This window comes from Chlorocebus sabaeus, chromosome 11, assembly GCF_047675955.1.
Source record: "Chlorocebus sabaeus isolate Y175 chromosome 11, mChlSab1.0.hap1, whole genome shotgun sequence".
Classification (NCBI taxonomy): Eukaryota; Metazoa; Chordata; class Mammalia; order Primates; family Cercopithecidae; genus Chlorocebus; species Chlorocebus sabaeus.
Window position 1 is genome coordinate 115534037 of NC_132914.1, and position 13076 is coordinate 115547112.

Sequence of the window (13076 nt, forward strand, 5' to 3'; positions counted from 1 at the left end):
CCAATTCCTGACTTCAGGTGATTCATCCGACTTCAGGTGATTCATCTGCCTTGGCCTCCCAAAGTGGTGGGATTACAGGCGTAAGCCACTGCGCCTGGCCTATTTTCTATTAAAAAAATAACATGGCTGGGCGCGGTGGCTCACGCCTGTAATCCCAGCACTTTGGGAAGCCGAGGTGGGTGGATCATTTGAGGTCAGGAGTTCTAGACCAGCCTGGCCAACATGGTGAAAACCCGTCTCTACTAAATATACAAACATTAGCCGGGCGTGGTGGCAGGCACCTGTAAGAATCCCAGCTACTTGGGTGGCTGAGGCAGGAGAATCGCTTGAATCTGGGAGGCGGAGGTTGCAGTGAGCCGAAATCGTGCCCCTGCACTCCAGCCTGGGTGACAGAGCGAGACTCCGTCTCAAAAAAAAAATAAATAAATAAATAAAAATAAATAAATAAGATAAAATAAAATAAAATGAAAAAAAAGAAAATAAACAGTTTAAATGAACAAAGGGGCTGGGCATAGTGGGCTTATGCCTGTAATCCCAGCATTTTGGGAGGTGGAGGTGGGTGGATCACTTGAACTCAGGAGTTTGAGACCATCCTTGGCAATGTTGTGAAACCCCATCTCTACTAAAAATACAAAAAAAAAAAAAAAAAAGAAGAAGAAGAAGAAGAAAAAAAAAGCCAGGTGTGATGGTATTTGCCTGTGGTCCCAGCTACTCAGGAGGCTGAGGTAAGAGGATCGCTTGATCTTGGGAGGCAGAGGCTGCAGTGAGAGGACATCCTGTCACTGCACTCCAACCTGGGTGACAGAGAGCTACACCCTGTCTCAAATAAATTAATAAATAAGCAAGTAAAGGTATAATGATTTCATATATTTATAGCTTCTCGTAGTATAGTTTTAGTTTTTTGAAACAAATGAAAACAATTTTCACAGAATCCCTACTCTCATAACCCCCCAGGGAATGTAGTTATTACAGGCCTTTACTATCACTAAAACTTCTACTGCAAAGAATCTCTCTTTAACGTCTCTGGATCAATACCATAACGTCATGTGGTTGAAATGACTGCTTTAGTCATCACTTAGGGGAATATCAGAGTACTTTCTTTTCTTGCAAGGAAATAAATTTAATGTTTTGTCTTAAGAAATGACCATTTGTACCAGTCAGAAATGAGCTAAGAAATATGGTGACAGCGCATCTGCTCAAATATTTCCATTCCTTTGTAGAATTATCGGTGTTAAGATTCTCAATCCTTCCGCAGACCATTTCATACATTGTATGCATTGCAAAATGAATATATGCCTGTTCTAAACACCCTTTTGAGTTAACTGACCTTATTTTTACTTGAATTCAACCTAGCATTCTGGAAAAATAAATTTAGTGTAAAAAAATTACACTCAATACATCTTAAATATAGTGTCTCATATTTTAAATCTGTATTTGCTGTTGCTCTTCCTCTCATCTGTATAATTTCTGTAACTCAGGAGAGGACTTCTAGTTAGTAGAATGTTCTTTTTTTTCTTTTGGAGACGGAGTCTTGCTCTGTCGCCAGGCTGGAGTGCAGTGGCGCGATCTTGGGTCACTGCAAGCTCCGACTCCTGGGTTCAAGAGATTCCTCTGCCTCAGCCTCCCAAGTAGCTGGGACGACAGGCGCACACCACCATGGCCATCTAATTTTTTGTATTTTAGTAGAGATGGGGTTTCACCATGTTGGCCAAGATGGTCTCCATCTCCTTACCTTGTGATCCGCCTGCCTCGGTCTCCCAAAGTGCTGGGATTTGTAATCACAGGTGTCAGCCACTGTGCCCGGCCATGTTAGTGGAATTTTCATGACCACATCGAGCTCCACAATCTCTGAAGCCATATAAGAACTGCTCTGTATCAGATAATGTCAAATAAAATCCCTAAACACTGCATCTCCTCTACTTATTATCACCCTGATAAAAATAACTTCAGTAATTTTTATCTTGGATTTACATAGTAGTTATATGTAAGGCATCTACATTATATCTTCAGAAAATAATACAACATTCCTTTATTCCTCTTAGTTGAAACTGCCCATATGGAACACTGGCAAAAGACTTCTAATAAAACATATTCTAAACCTGAAACAAGACAATATCTAAATAACCGACATTATATAATAATTACATTCCTCACTATTTTCCTGAAACCATCATTTTCGATGTCTGCTTCTATAAAAAAGAACCCAGTCCAAGAGAAGAGGTGAGGAGACACAACCTATAAACATTGAAAAGGAGGTTTTAAAAATTCAAATACAAAACTGCTGGGTACAACCATAACAAAGCGTGTGCATTTGAGTTTGAAAAGTAGGTAGGGCAGTATTAACATATCCTAAGTACTGTGAACGACTAGCCTGATCATTAGTTTAATTTTCACAGCCCTCAGAGTAGGAGGCTGTCCCTCACCTCCCACCCCCTATTGCTTTCCACTATTTGTTTCAGCCTTTTAATAGACACACACTTGCCTCCCACCAGGACACACGGTGTCTGGTTTAAATAGGTTTATCTCTCTCCTTAGCTTGTCCTGGAATTAGGCCTAAAGCTCAATCCTGGCAGCTTTTAGGATAAGAAATCTAACTGGAAAGAGCCCTTAGTTATGTGACTCCAAAACCTCTTTTGAAAATTTAGTTTGACCTTCCAACTATCTCCAACAGATCAAAGCTAAACAGTCCGGATTTCAAAACTAGTATAGTTCCTTTAAATCTGCATTGTAAATAAACATTGATACTGATACGCTGCCACATCTGAAAAAGTTTCTTAGCTCCTTGAGCTAAAACGAAAAACCAGTAGTCCAGGAAAACACAGTGGTCTATCAAAGAAACATTCTCATTCATCTAAAACACGGGTCTCCAAAAGGATCCCTGTCCCTTTCAACTTCTTGCGGTGGGGGAAGTGGGGGAGGTTTGAAGAAGCCCCTTCCAACTTTTCACCTGACCTTTTCATTAAGATCAGGAAGCCCCTCGCTTTCAAGGCATCCACATCAAACTCTAAGGAACGAATGCGAAGCCAGCGGGTCAGTGAGAAGAGGTAAGGCCGCGCAGGTCTCTTGATCATTCCAAGATCTTTGTCCTGCGGCCAGCCCCACCAGCCCCTCCAGCTCCTCCAGCCCGTGCATTCCACTTCGGAGATGTTTCCCTTACATAATCCGGCTCCAGAGTTCCCCCGGAGTCCAGGGGGCTCACTCTTCACCCTCAGGGAGGTCGCTAAAGCCAGATCCTGGGAGCACCTCCCCGCTCCACTCGTCTGCGCTGCCGCCCGCTCCTACTCGCTCGACGCCGCGACCGCGACCCAGGCTCCCCGCCGCGGCCGTTCCTGGGGGACTCCCGCCCGCTCCCTCGCTGCTCACGCCGGGACCCCGCTGTGCTGACTGGGGGCCCGACCCACAGCCCTGGCGCACCGCTCCTCCCTCGGGGTCCGCGCCTGCAACCGACGCTCAAAGCCCCTCTCGGGGTCCCACGCTCGCATGCGCTGTCCCGTGCCCTCTGGGGGGTCCCCTCCTCTTACCCCGCCGTCCTGGCCCCTCTCGGGGTCTCCTTGCTCACACCTGCTGTCCCTGCCTCTCTCGGGGTGTCCTGCTCTCAGCTCCGGGGTCCCAGCCCAGCCCCTCTCCGGGACCCCTCCTCTTCTCCCGCTGTCCTGGCCTTTCCTGGGGTCTTCTCACACTCTGTTCTAAGCCCTCTTGGGGGGGGTCCCCTGTCTTCACATCCCCTGATCGGTCCCCTCTCTTCACTCTGTCCCGGCTCCTCTCTGGGTCCCCTCCCCTCAATTCAGGGTCTCCTCTCCCCGAGTGCTGTCCCAGCCCCTCTCGGGGTCCCCATCTCTCAGACTCTCAGTGCAGGCTCCTCTCGAGGACCCTTCCCCTCTCCCGGCTGTCCCGGACCCTTTCCGGGACCTGGTCCCTCGGGGGACCCCTCCCCTCATTCCCCTATCCTAGTGCCTCACCCCGCTACCCCAGCCCCTCTCCGGGTCCCCTCCTCTCACGCGCACTGTCCCGGCCCCTCTTGGGGACCTCTCCCCTCAGACTTTCAGTCTTGGATCCTCTCGGAGTCCTCTCCACTCAGAGCCACTGCCTCGGTACCTCTCGGAGTCCCCTCTCCTCACTCGCAGTCCCGGTCCCTCCCGGGGTCTCCTCTCCACAGTCTGCACTGTCGAGCCCGCTCCCGAACTCCCCTCACTCGGGTCCCCCGCGCCCTCACTCCGCCTGGGGTCCCGCCGCCTCGGCTCCCACTGTCACCGCCCGGCGCCCCGGTGCTCTCACCTCAGACCTGCTGTCACCACCCCCGGGCCCGGCGCCGCCGCCGCCGCTTCCTCTCCCACACTTGTTCCTGAGTCGCTCTCCTGTGGCTTGTTCCTCGGCGGATCCTTGGGTCCGGTCGCTGAGTGTCGGATCAGGCTGTGCAGAGCCTCTGCTCGCGATCTCGGCGTTGCGCCCCACTCTACACGCAGGACCCCGCCGCCCGGCGCCACACGGACCCTCCCGCGGCCGCCGCTGCTGCTGTCCGAGGTGCGGCTCCTGCCAGGGGTGGCCAATCGCACCCGACTGCGCCGAGCACGCCCCGCCCCACCGTCTCAGTCCGCCCGCCCCCTACCCCCGGACCACGCCCCCAGTTCGGCTCCAATAGGCAATCTACTGACCTTCCCTGATCGCGGGGCACAGGGCCGGGGCCGTATATAGGTGTTTGATTGATAGAGCCTGGGAAGCCGAGAGGTCGATGGAGCCCGAGGATTGGTGGAGTTGTCGGTGGGCGGGACAGGGCAGGGCGGGGTCTCCTCAGACGCGGAAGACCTTGCAACTTTAGTAACCCACGGGCCCGCCTGGGGTGCGGTCAGTCTTGTTTGTGCTGCTCTCGGGGCAAAGTTCATGGCGCTTCTCTCCACGCCTTTACTTTTCTTGGGAGATTCCCAGGGACCACTATGTTAAAAACCTTTGGGGAGGACCCCAGTCCTTCGCTAGACCTTGCACAGCTTTCTTAGTAATTCTGCCATGAACTAATATAGCATTTATTTGCCCAGGATTTGTAAAAATTTCCTGGATTTAAACCATTTCTTTTTAAAATCTCTTGCAAGGGAATTGCTTCTCCTTGCATTGAGTTCAGCAGCCGTCAGTTTGGTACCGTTGGGGGAAAAAAAATCTCTACACAGTACTTGGTGCATACTTTGCCCAACTAAGCGTTCAATGCAGGGCACATTGTGATGGATGCAAGAACAAAGCTTTAGAAATTTTCAGTTTGTAGGTTTTTATGACAGTAGAAAGACTGGTAGGGGAACCCTATTATTAGCTTAACAAGGTTTCAGCAAACCTATTCAATGTAACCTTTTTCCAGGGCCACAGGTTTTAATGATTTTATGTGAACGAGTGGCCAAAGGATAACGAGCTTTGACCCAAGTGTAATATGTGTGATAATCAGAGACTCCTCTTGATCCACGCTAAAGGATAGTGCCTGCCAGGGGTGAAAGTGCATCATGCTACTAAGACCCATTTGTGTTATTTTTGTGAAACTGGATATGCTGATCAAATCAACACCGGAAACAGAAAACTGCTTTCCTTACTCTTAACACCCTAAGTAAGTTTATGGACTTTAGAATTTAGCATTTTATGAAGAAATTGTTTCGTTTCAGGAACACATTTTGATCCTCAGTTTTGTCAGATGTATACAGGGCCTTAGTTCTCAGAGAACCCTCGATTGTTAACTTTTTAACTCCAGCTGACAAAAATGTGTTTGTGTTCTAAACAGTATACATGTTTCTTCTAGTGTTTAAGAATCATATTCCATTCATCACCTGAGGTCAAGAGCTCCAGACCAGCCTGGCCAACATGGTGAAATCCCGTCTCTACTAAAATTACAAAAATTAGCGGGACGTGGTGGCGCACGCCTGTAATCCCAGCTACTGGAAAGGCTGAGGCAGGAGAATCGCTTGAACCCAGGAGGTGGAGGTTGCAGTGAGTCGAGATCACGCCACTTCACTCCAGCCTGGGCAAAAGAGCAAAACTCCGTTTCAAAAAAAAGGAAAAAAAAAAAAAAATCATACTCCATTCCAATTATGATGTCCCCTTTTAAAGTTTTAGTTTCGGTGTTAGGGTAGGCAGAGAAGGCCTGGAAGCAAAGAAGTTGTGGAAATGGGGCTGGCAGCACTTCATTTCAAGTCAAGTCGAGTTGCTGAGCGGTGTGACTGAGTACCATTTTGAGAAGGCATACAGAAAAAGATAAAACTTGGTTTTGAGGGAACTTGGTTTTTACAGGAGATTAGCGACTGTCCAAAATCATATTAAATAAATCTAAAGGTTGGGTAAGACTAAAGCCACAACATAATTTTTTTGAGTAGGTCCACCTTCACTTAAGAGCATTTTTTAGTTCTGCAGCTGGCAATCTGGGTAGAAAAAATGGGGTAAGTTTTCATCACCCAAGTGCTCAGTTGTGTCCGTTCATTACATATAAAAAAGAAATGCATGACCATTTACAGATGCTGTTTGCAGTCAAGAAGATAGCAGTAAAACATAAGCATGATAAAAATCTCAGCGTCTTGAAAGGAAACCATTTAGCAACGAAATAAACTTAAAAATTCATTGTATCAATAAACTTGATTTCTAAAATCTTTGCTTTTTCTGCACTATGATTATTGCTACTGATAGGAACGCAAGTTACTCAATATAGTTGATTGCAAATAATTTAGATGTGCTCCAACAGCATAAAGAAAGAAAATGACTTCATCTTTTGGACAAGAGACAGTTCTGAAATCCTAGTTTAAATATAGATGGCAGACCTACGGTGAGATCTGAGAATGATTCTTATTTAGAAGGCGCTTCAGAAGATCTCGGAACTCCTGGAAAGACATCTTAGCATTCCATTCTGGAAATTATTTAGTTTTGTTGGGACAAAAAATCCCTTACAAATAGAGCCAAGATTTTAATTAAAACAAGGTAGTAAATAAACGACAAAATAAATGGGATGGGAATAATGTTTCATTTTTAGAAGAGTCCATGGGGGCCAATTCAGAGATAAATTTGATCACAAAAGGTCTGAGAATGGGAATATTCGGTTCCACCCTGGTTTTCACATCTGTGTTCATTTTCACTACTGGTTGCGTTTCCTACGGAGACTCGGGTGGAACATAAAAGTGGGGCTACTTCGGCCAAACCATTAAAAACCTTATCCTTTTTTTCTCGCCACACACAACTAGACCACACTGCTCTTAGCTAAAGGGACACCTTAAATCTATTCGTTGAGCAAAACTTATAACACCGTGTCCCTCTTCTACTCAGAGGGAATCGCACAAATTAATTCTTGCAGATACTCAGCTCTCCTGGTTTTTAAGCTTCCACGTAGGTCCTGCTTAGCCAAATAACTTCTGGTAGGCAAATTCTCCCGTTCTTCAGTCGAGAGCTCAGAGCAAGCTGTTGGATTAGGCAAAAGCACCTTTGAAAAAATTAATATTCAAGGCAGCTGTACCGCGGAGGGCCTGGGTCTCCGAGTCTAAAAAATCAGACTGGACGTTGCTATTTTGTTTTAGGCAAACGACAGCTCGTTTCTCGTTTGTAAAACCGGGGGAACATCTTATCGAATCAACCTTACACAAATAGAAAGGATTCCTAAGGGCTGGGAAAATACTGTTTTGCTGTCCCCAGGATGGAATATCAGCATCCTTGTCTTTTAGCTCTTAATAAAGCTCTAAGTAGTCACAGGAGGAGCCAGGCTGCATGATCACGCACACTCTGGATGTCTAGGTTTTCCGACCCAACAAGGGGGCAGTTCGCGTGGTTCCCCTGCTTAGATTAGAGACCACCTCCACCTGCCAAGGGCCCTTCAAACCCTCCGCCCCTAGGTCGCTAACGATCCCCGCTTTAGTTGTAGCTCGAGGCGCCGCCTGGCGGCTGTTTCCGGAAGTCGCCTGCGAGCCGCGGGGTCCTGACGGCTGCTGGGCCTGCCCGTAGATTTGCCTGATTCTAGAGAACCTGGCTCCGCCCCTCCCCCACTATACTTTAAGGATTTTAAGACGGCGATGAAAGGGCTGAGGTTGTGGCGACGGGGCCGTCCAGCGGCATCTCCACTCCCCCAAGGATGGCGGAGTCAGGCCGTCGTCGGGCAGCTCTCGACCCGGAAGTCGCCTGCGGCGCGAGGCCCCGGTTGCCCAGCGCGGGCGCGGGGGGCGGAGCTCGGCGGAGACCGGGAAGGGGTCGCCGCGGCTCCCGCTCCTCGAGTTGGGGGCTCCCTCGGACGCTGCTAGGCAGACGGCGAGTACCGAGGGCGGGTGGCCGGGGTGTCCCTGGGCCACGCTCAGCTGCGGTCAGAGGCGACATGAGTGCCGCGGGGCTGCTGGCCCCGGCCCCGGCCCAGGCTGGAGCGCCGCCGGCCCCCGAGTACTACCCCGAGGAGGATGAAGAGCTGGAGAGCGCCGAGGACGACGAGCGCAGCTGTCGGGGCCGCGAGTCGGACGAAGGTGAGTCCTGCAGCTCTCCCGGCCGCCGGGAGCGGAGGTGGGACCGCTGGGGAGGGGGTGGGGCTGCTTGGGAGAGGGGCGGGGCGGCCTCTGGGGCCTGGGGCTGCGTGGAGGGGCCGCCGGGAGTTGCGGGACTCGGGGAAGTTACTCCCCTCCGCACTGGAGTAGCGGGGAAGCCCTGGGTGCGTTACACTTGACTGTGATGGGGAGAGAGGACTTAGACGTTGTCACGCTGGGGATCCCTTTAAGACCCCGTCCTCCCTCCCAGCCGTCTCTGATTGAATCTTCACTAGTAGGAATGAGAAACTCATTTACTGAATACACCGAGTATAGTTCCCCCCTTTTTTGTGTCTGAGAGCATCAGAGTCCAAAGTTGCCCCTCCCCTCCCCCGAAATGCGTGTCAGCTATGCTTTAGGTAGGACAGTATTGATAACTCAGGTTGGTTAAAGGAAGGGGACCTGGAACCAGCCAGATACAGGTTTAAATTTGGCTCTGTCACTTAACTCAGCTTTGTAAACTAAAGTTTTCCAGCCTCGATTTACCTAGCTGTAATGGAGCTGTTTAATTCCCACACCTGACCTAGAAAGCACTTCCTAGGGTCGGTATAGGGATTAAATGACATGCGCGTAAAGTACTTGGCCTGGTACAGTAAACACTCAGTAAATGTTCTCCCCACCCGCCCCCCTCCCGGAAACAGGTAAGAGAGGGAGGGGTTTGCTTAATGGTCCCCAGGTGTTGTGTTTTCAGTTCCATGCTCTTTACACTGTCATCACAGCGTCTCAGAGCCTTGCTTTTCAAACTGAGCTTTATAATTTGGCAAGTGTGAGGACGCTATTTTGGAGGGATGGAGGAGGAGGAAGGTGATGAAATATGAAAGGTCAAGGGAGAAGAAAGAGGAGATAAAGAGAGATCTATATGTGAGTGGAATATTCTGGGACAAAATCGGGCCGTGGAGCAAAAGCTAGACCAGCTGTTTGGAATGGTGCATACGTTTTATTCATCTGAATTTCCCGAGTGCCAAGTAATGTGGCTGACCATGACAGGAACTCAGGGAAGGCCTCTTAACTGAAGGAGGGGAGAAGGGTTTGTGGGGAATTGGATCTGCAACAGCCTTACAAAAGACAGCTGCATATGCATGACATAGAAAGTTGAAGGACTGCATTCGGTTTAACTCCATCCGAAGACAAGGCTTAACCAGAGATTTTCAATGTGAAGCACTTGCGCTGCATCTCATCCCCACGAGGGGGCGCGGTGAAGCCAGAATTGAGGGGATTTTTTTCCTTCCAGTATAGGGGCTGTTAAAAATTTGTAGACACCCCAGCCATTAGCTTGTTCTAAGAACAATGTTTAAGATGTTTTGAAACAATTTTCGTTTGATCATCTGGCCTCCTCCTTGTTCCCTTTAGTTGTAACTTGGAAAATATTTGTGTCAGATTCCCTTTTTTATTGTATACAGTTGGCGCTCCATGTCTGTGGATTCTGCATCTGTGAATTCAACCAAGCGCAGCTCAAAAATATTCCGGAAAAAATTGGATCTGTACTGAACATGTGCAGACTTTTTTTGTTATTCTTAAACAGTGTAGTGTAACAACTACTTACATAGTATTTTCATTTTATTGGATATTGTAAGTAACCCTTTTTTTTTTTTTTTTTTGACGTGGAGTCTCACTCTATCACCCAGGCTGGTGTGCGGTGTCGCAATCTCAGTTCACTGCAACCTCCATCTCCGGGGTTCAAGCATTTCTCCTGCCTCAGCCTCCGGAGTCGTTGGGATTACAGGCACCTGCCATGCCTGGCTAATTTTTGTGGTTTTATTTGTTGTTTGTTTTGTTCTTTTTTTTTTTTTTTTTTTTTTTTTGAGATGGAGTTTCGCTCTTGTTGCCCAGGGTGGAGTGCAATGGCGCCATCTTAGCTCAAGCCATTCTCCTGCCTCAGCCTCTCAAGTAGCTGGGATTACAGGCATGCGCCACCACCCCCTGCTAATTTTGTATTTTGAGTAGAGAGGGGGTTTCTCCATGTTGGTCAGGCTGGTCTCAAACTCCTGACCTCAGGTGAACCACCTGCTTTGGCCTCCCAAAGTGCTGGGATTACAGGCGTGAGCCAATGCACCTGGCCTTAACTTTTGTGTTTTTAGTAGAGATGGGGTTTCTCCACGTTGGCCAGGGTGGTCTGGAACTCCTGGCCTCAGGTGATTCACCCACTTTGGCCTTCCAAAGTGCGGAGATTACAGGCATGAGCCGCCATGCCTGGCCTGGATATTGTAAGTAATCTAGAGATGATTTAAAGTGTACTGTTGTCCGGACATGGTGGCTCATGCCTGTAATCCCAGCACTTTGGGAGGCCGAGGCAGGCGGTTCAGTTGAGGCCAGGAGTTCGAGACCAGCCTGGCCAACATGGTGAAACTCCGTCTCTACTAAAAATACAAAAATTAGCTGGGCGTGGTGGTGCACCCCTGTAATCCCAGCTATTTGGGAAGCTGAGGCAGGAGAATTGTTTGAACCCAGAAGGTGGAGGTTTCAGTGAGCCGAGATCGTGCCACTGCACTCCATCCTGGGCGACAGAATGAGACTGTGTCTCATAAAAAAAAAAAAGTATACTGGAAGATGTGCGTAGGTTATATGCAAATACTGTGCCATTTTGTCAAAGACTTGAGCAGCTGAGGATTTTGGTATCCAAGGGAGTTGCAGGAACCATTCCCCCACGGATACTGAGGGACAATCATGTATCCTGATGTAAAATGTGTGAAAGGTTCCAACTGGGTATGTATCAAGAGAGAATGTACATACTGGTTTTTTTCTGGAGCAGTGAGTAAGGCTTGACTGCTTGCAGTATCCGGTCTTACACCCGCATCTCCTTTCTTGAATTACCAGCGTTGTTGTTTCTGCAGAAGTAGCAGCCTTCACCATAACTGCCTGTGTCTGAGACACCCTATTCTGTGGCTGCATTTCAGGTAAAGGCAAGCTTTTTGCATAAATCTGACCATAAGTTGGAAATGGCCTTTTCTTTTCTGAAGTACAGCTGTCCCTTAGTATCCATGGGGGACTGGTTCCGGGACTTGATGGATATCATAACCTCAGGATACTCAAATTCTTTGCATTGGCCTTCCATGTCCATAGGTTTCACGTTTGCAGGTAGGGATGGCCTACTAACTGTATGTAATGTTTTTCATGGATGGCTTTGTGCCAGCCTGCATTGAATAGAAATTGATTTTACAGGAATTTATTGAGTGCCTACTCTGTGTCAGGTGATGCCAGCTCTGTGAATTATGATTTTAACTAGCCCCTCTTTCCTAACTTTATTCAGACACTGAGGATGCTAGTGAAACTGACCTGGCAAAGCATGATGAAGAAGACTATGTAGAAATGAAGGAACAGTGAGTATGATTTGCCTGTGTCTTTACTGGAACATAGAATTGACAACAAAATCTTTTTACACGTTGAGCATCCCAAATCTGAAATCTCAAATGCTCCCAAAACTAAAACTTCCTGAGTGCCAGCATGATGCTCAAAGGAAATGCTCCTTGCACTATTTCAGATTTCCGAGTTTTGGATTTGGGATGCTCAGCTGGTAAGTATATTGCAAATAATCTAAAATTTGAAAAAATCCAAAACACTTCTGATCCCAAAGCATTTCAGATAAGGGATACTTAATCTGTAGTGACCTTGTGTGTATGATTTTGACCATAGCGCTTCCAAAGACCATGTATATTTGCAATTTCTCCACTTTAAATTAATTACATTTAATCATTCTTTGCATTATAAGACTCTGTTGAGTACTCCCTAGAAAGAATCTTGAGGGCAATGGACACAGGGGAGGGAATGAGGCCGTACAACAGGAAAGGACCTTTTACCACTTACTGTTTTTTTTTCTTGAGACAGAGCCTCGCTCTGTCGCCCATACTGGAGTGCAGTGGCAGGATCTCGGCTCACTGCAACCTCCACCTCCCAGTCTCAAATGATTCTCCCGCCTCAGCCTCCTGAGTAGCTGGGACTACAGGTGCATGCTACCACGCCCAGCTAAGTTTTGTATTTTTAGTAGAGACGGGGTTTCACCACGTTGGCCAGGCTGGTCTCGCACTCCTGAGCTCGTGATCTGCCCACCTCGGCCTTCCAAAGTGCTGGGATTACAGGTGTGAGCCACTGTGCCCGGCCTTTTTTTTTTTTTTCTTTTTTAATGGGCAAACCAATGCACAGAGAGGATAATTGGTGTCTTGAAGCAGCTGGTTCTCAGATGAGTGTGAACTCACTGCACTAACGTGCTAGACAAGGTGCTGGAGGCCTGGAGAGCTCAGAGAAGCCCCAGTTGAAAAGCAGGGCTGCTGACTCTCATTTATTTATTTATTTGTATTTATTTATTTAATTTTTTTTTTGAGACAGAGTCTCACTCAGTCGCCCAGGCTGGAGTGCAGTGGCGCAATCTTGGCTCACCGCAACCTCCGCCTCCCAGGTTCAAGTGATTCTCCTGCCTCAGCCTCCCAAGTAGCTGGGATTACAGGCATGTACCACCATGCCTGGCTAATTTTCGTATGTATTGATTTATTTTTTGTGGAGACCGAGTCTCGCTCTGTTGCCCAGGCTGGAGTGCAGTGGCATGATCTCGGCTCACTGCAACCTCTGCCTCCT

General features: G+C 48.2%; 2 protein-coding genes across 2 annotated transcripts in view; one reads left to right on the plus strand and one right to left on the minus strand.

The window, feature by feature from the left end:
- Positions 1 to 4532, minus strand: part of TAOK3 (TAO kinase 3) — a 226199-nt gene extending 221667 nt beyond the window's left edge. The window contains exon 1 of the mRNA XM_008004888.3: positions 4276 to 4532. The gene's annotated coding sequence lies outside the window, so the exon portion shown is untranslated. The remainder of the gene's footprint in view (positions 1 to 4275) is intronic.
- A 3595-nt stretch (positions 4533 to 8127) lies between these two features.
- SUDS3 (SDS3 homolog, SIN3A corepressor complex component) overlaps positions 8128 to 13076 on the plus strand; it is a 76705-nt gene continuing 71756 nt past the window's right edge. Inside the window, exons 1-2 of the mRNA XM_008004891.3 lie at positions 8128 to 8453; positions 11758 to 11827. Coding sequence (XP_008003082.2) covers positions 8312 to 8453; positions 11758 to 11827 — 212 coding nt within the window. The 5' untranslated portion in view covers positions 8128 to 8311. The remainder of the gene's footprint in view (positions 8454 to 11757; positions 11828 to 13076) is intronic.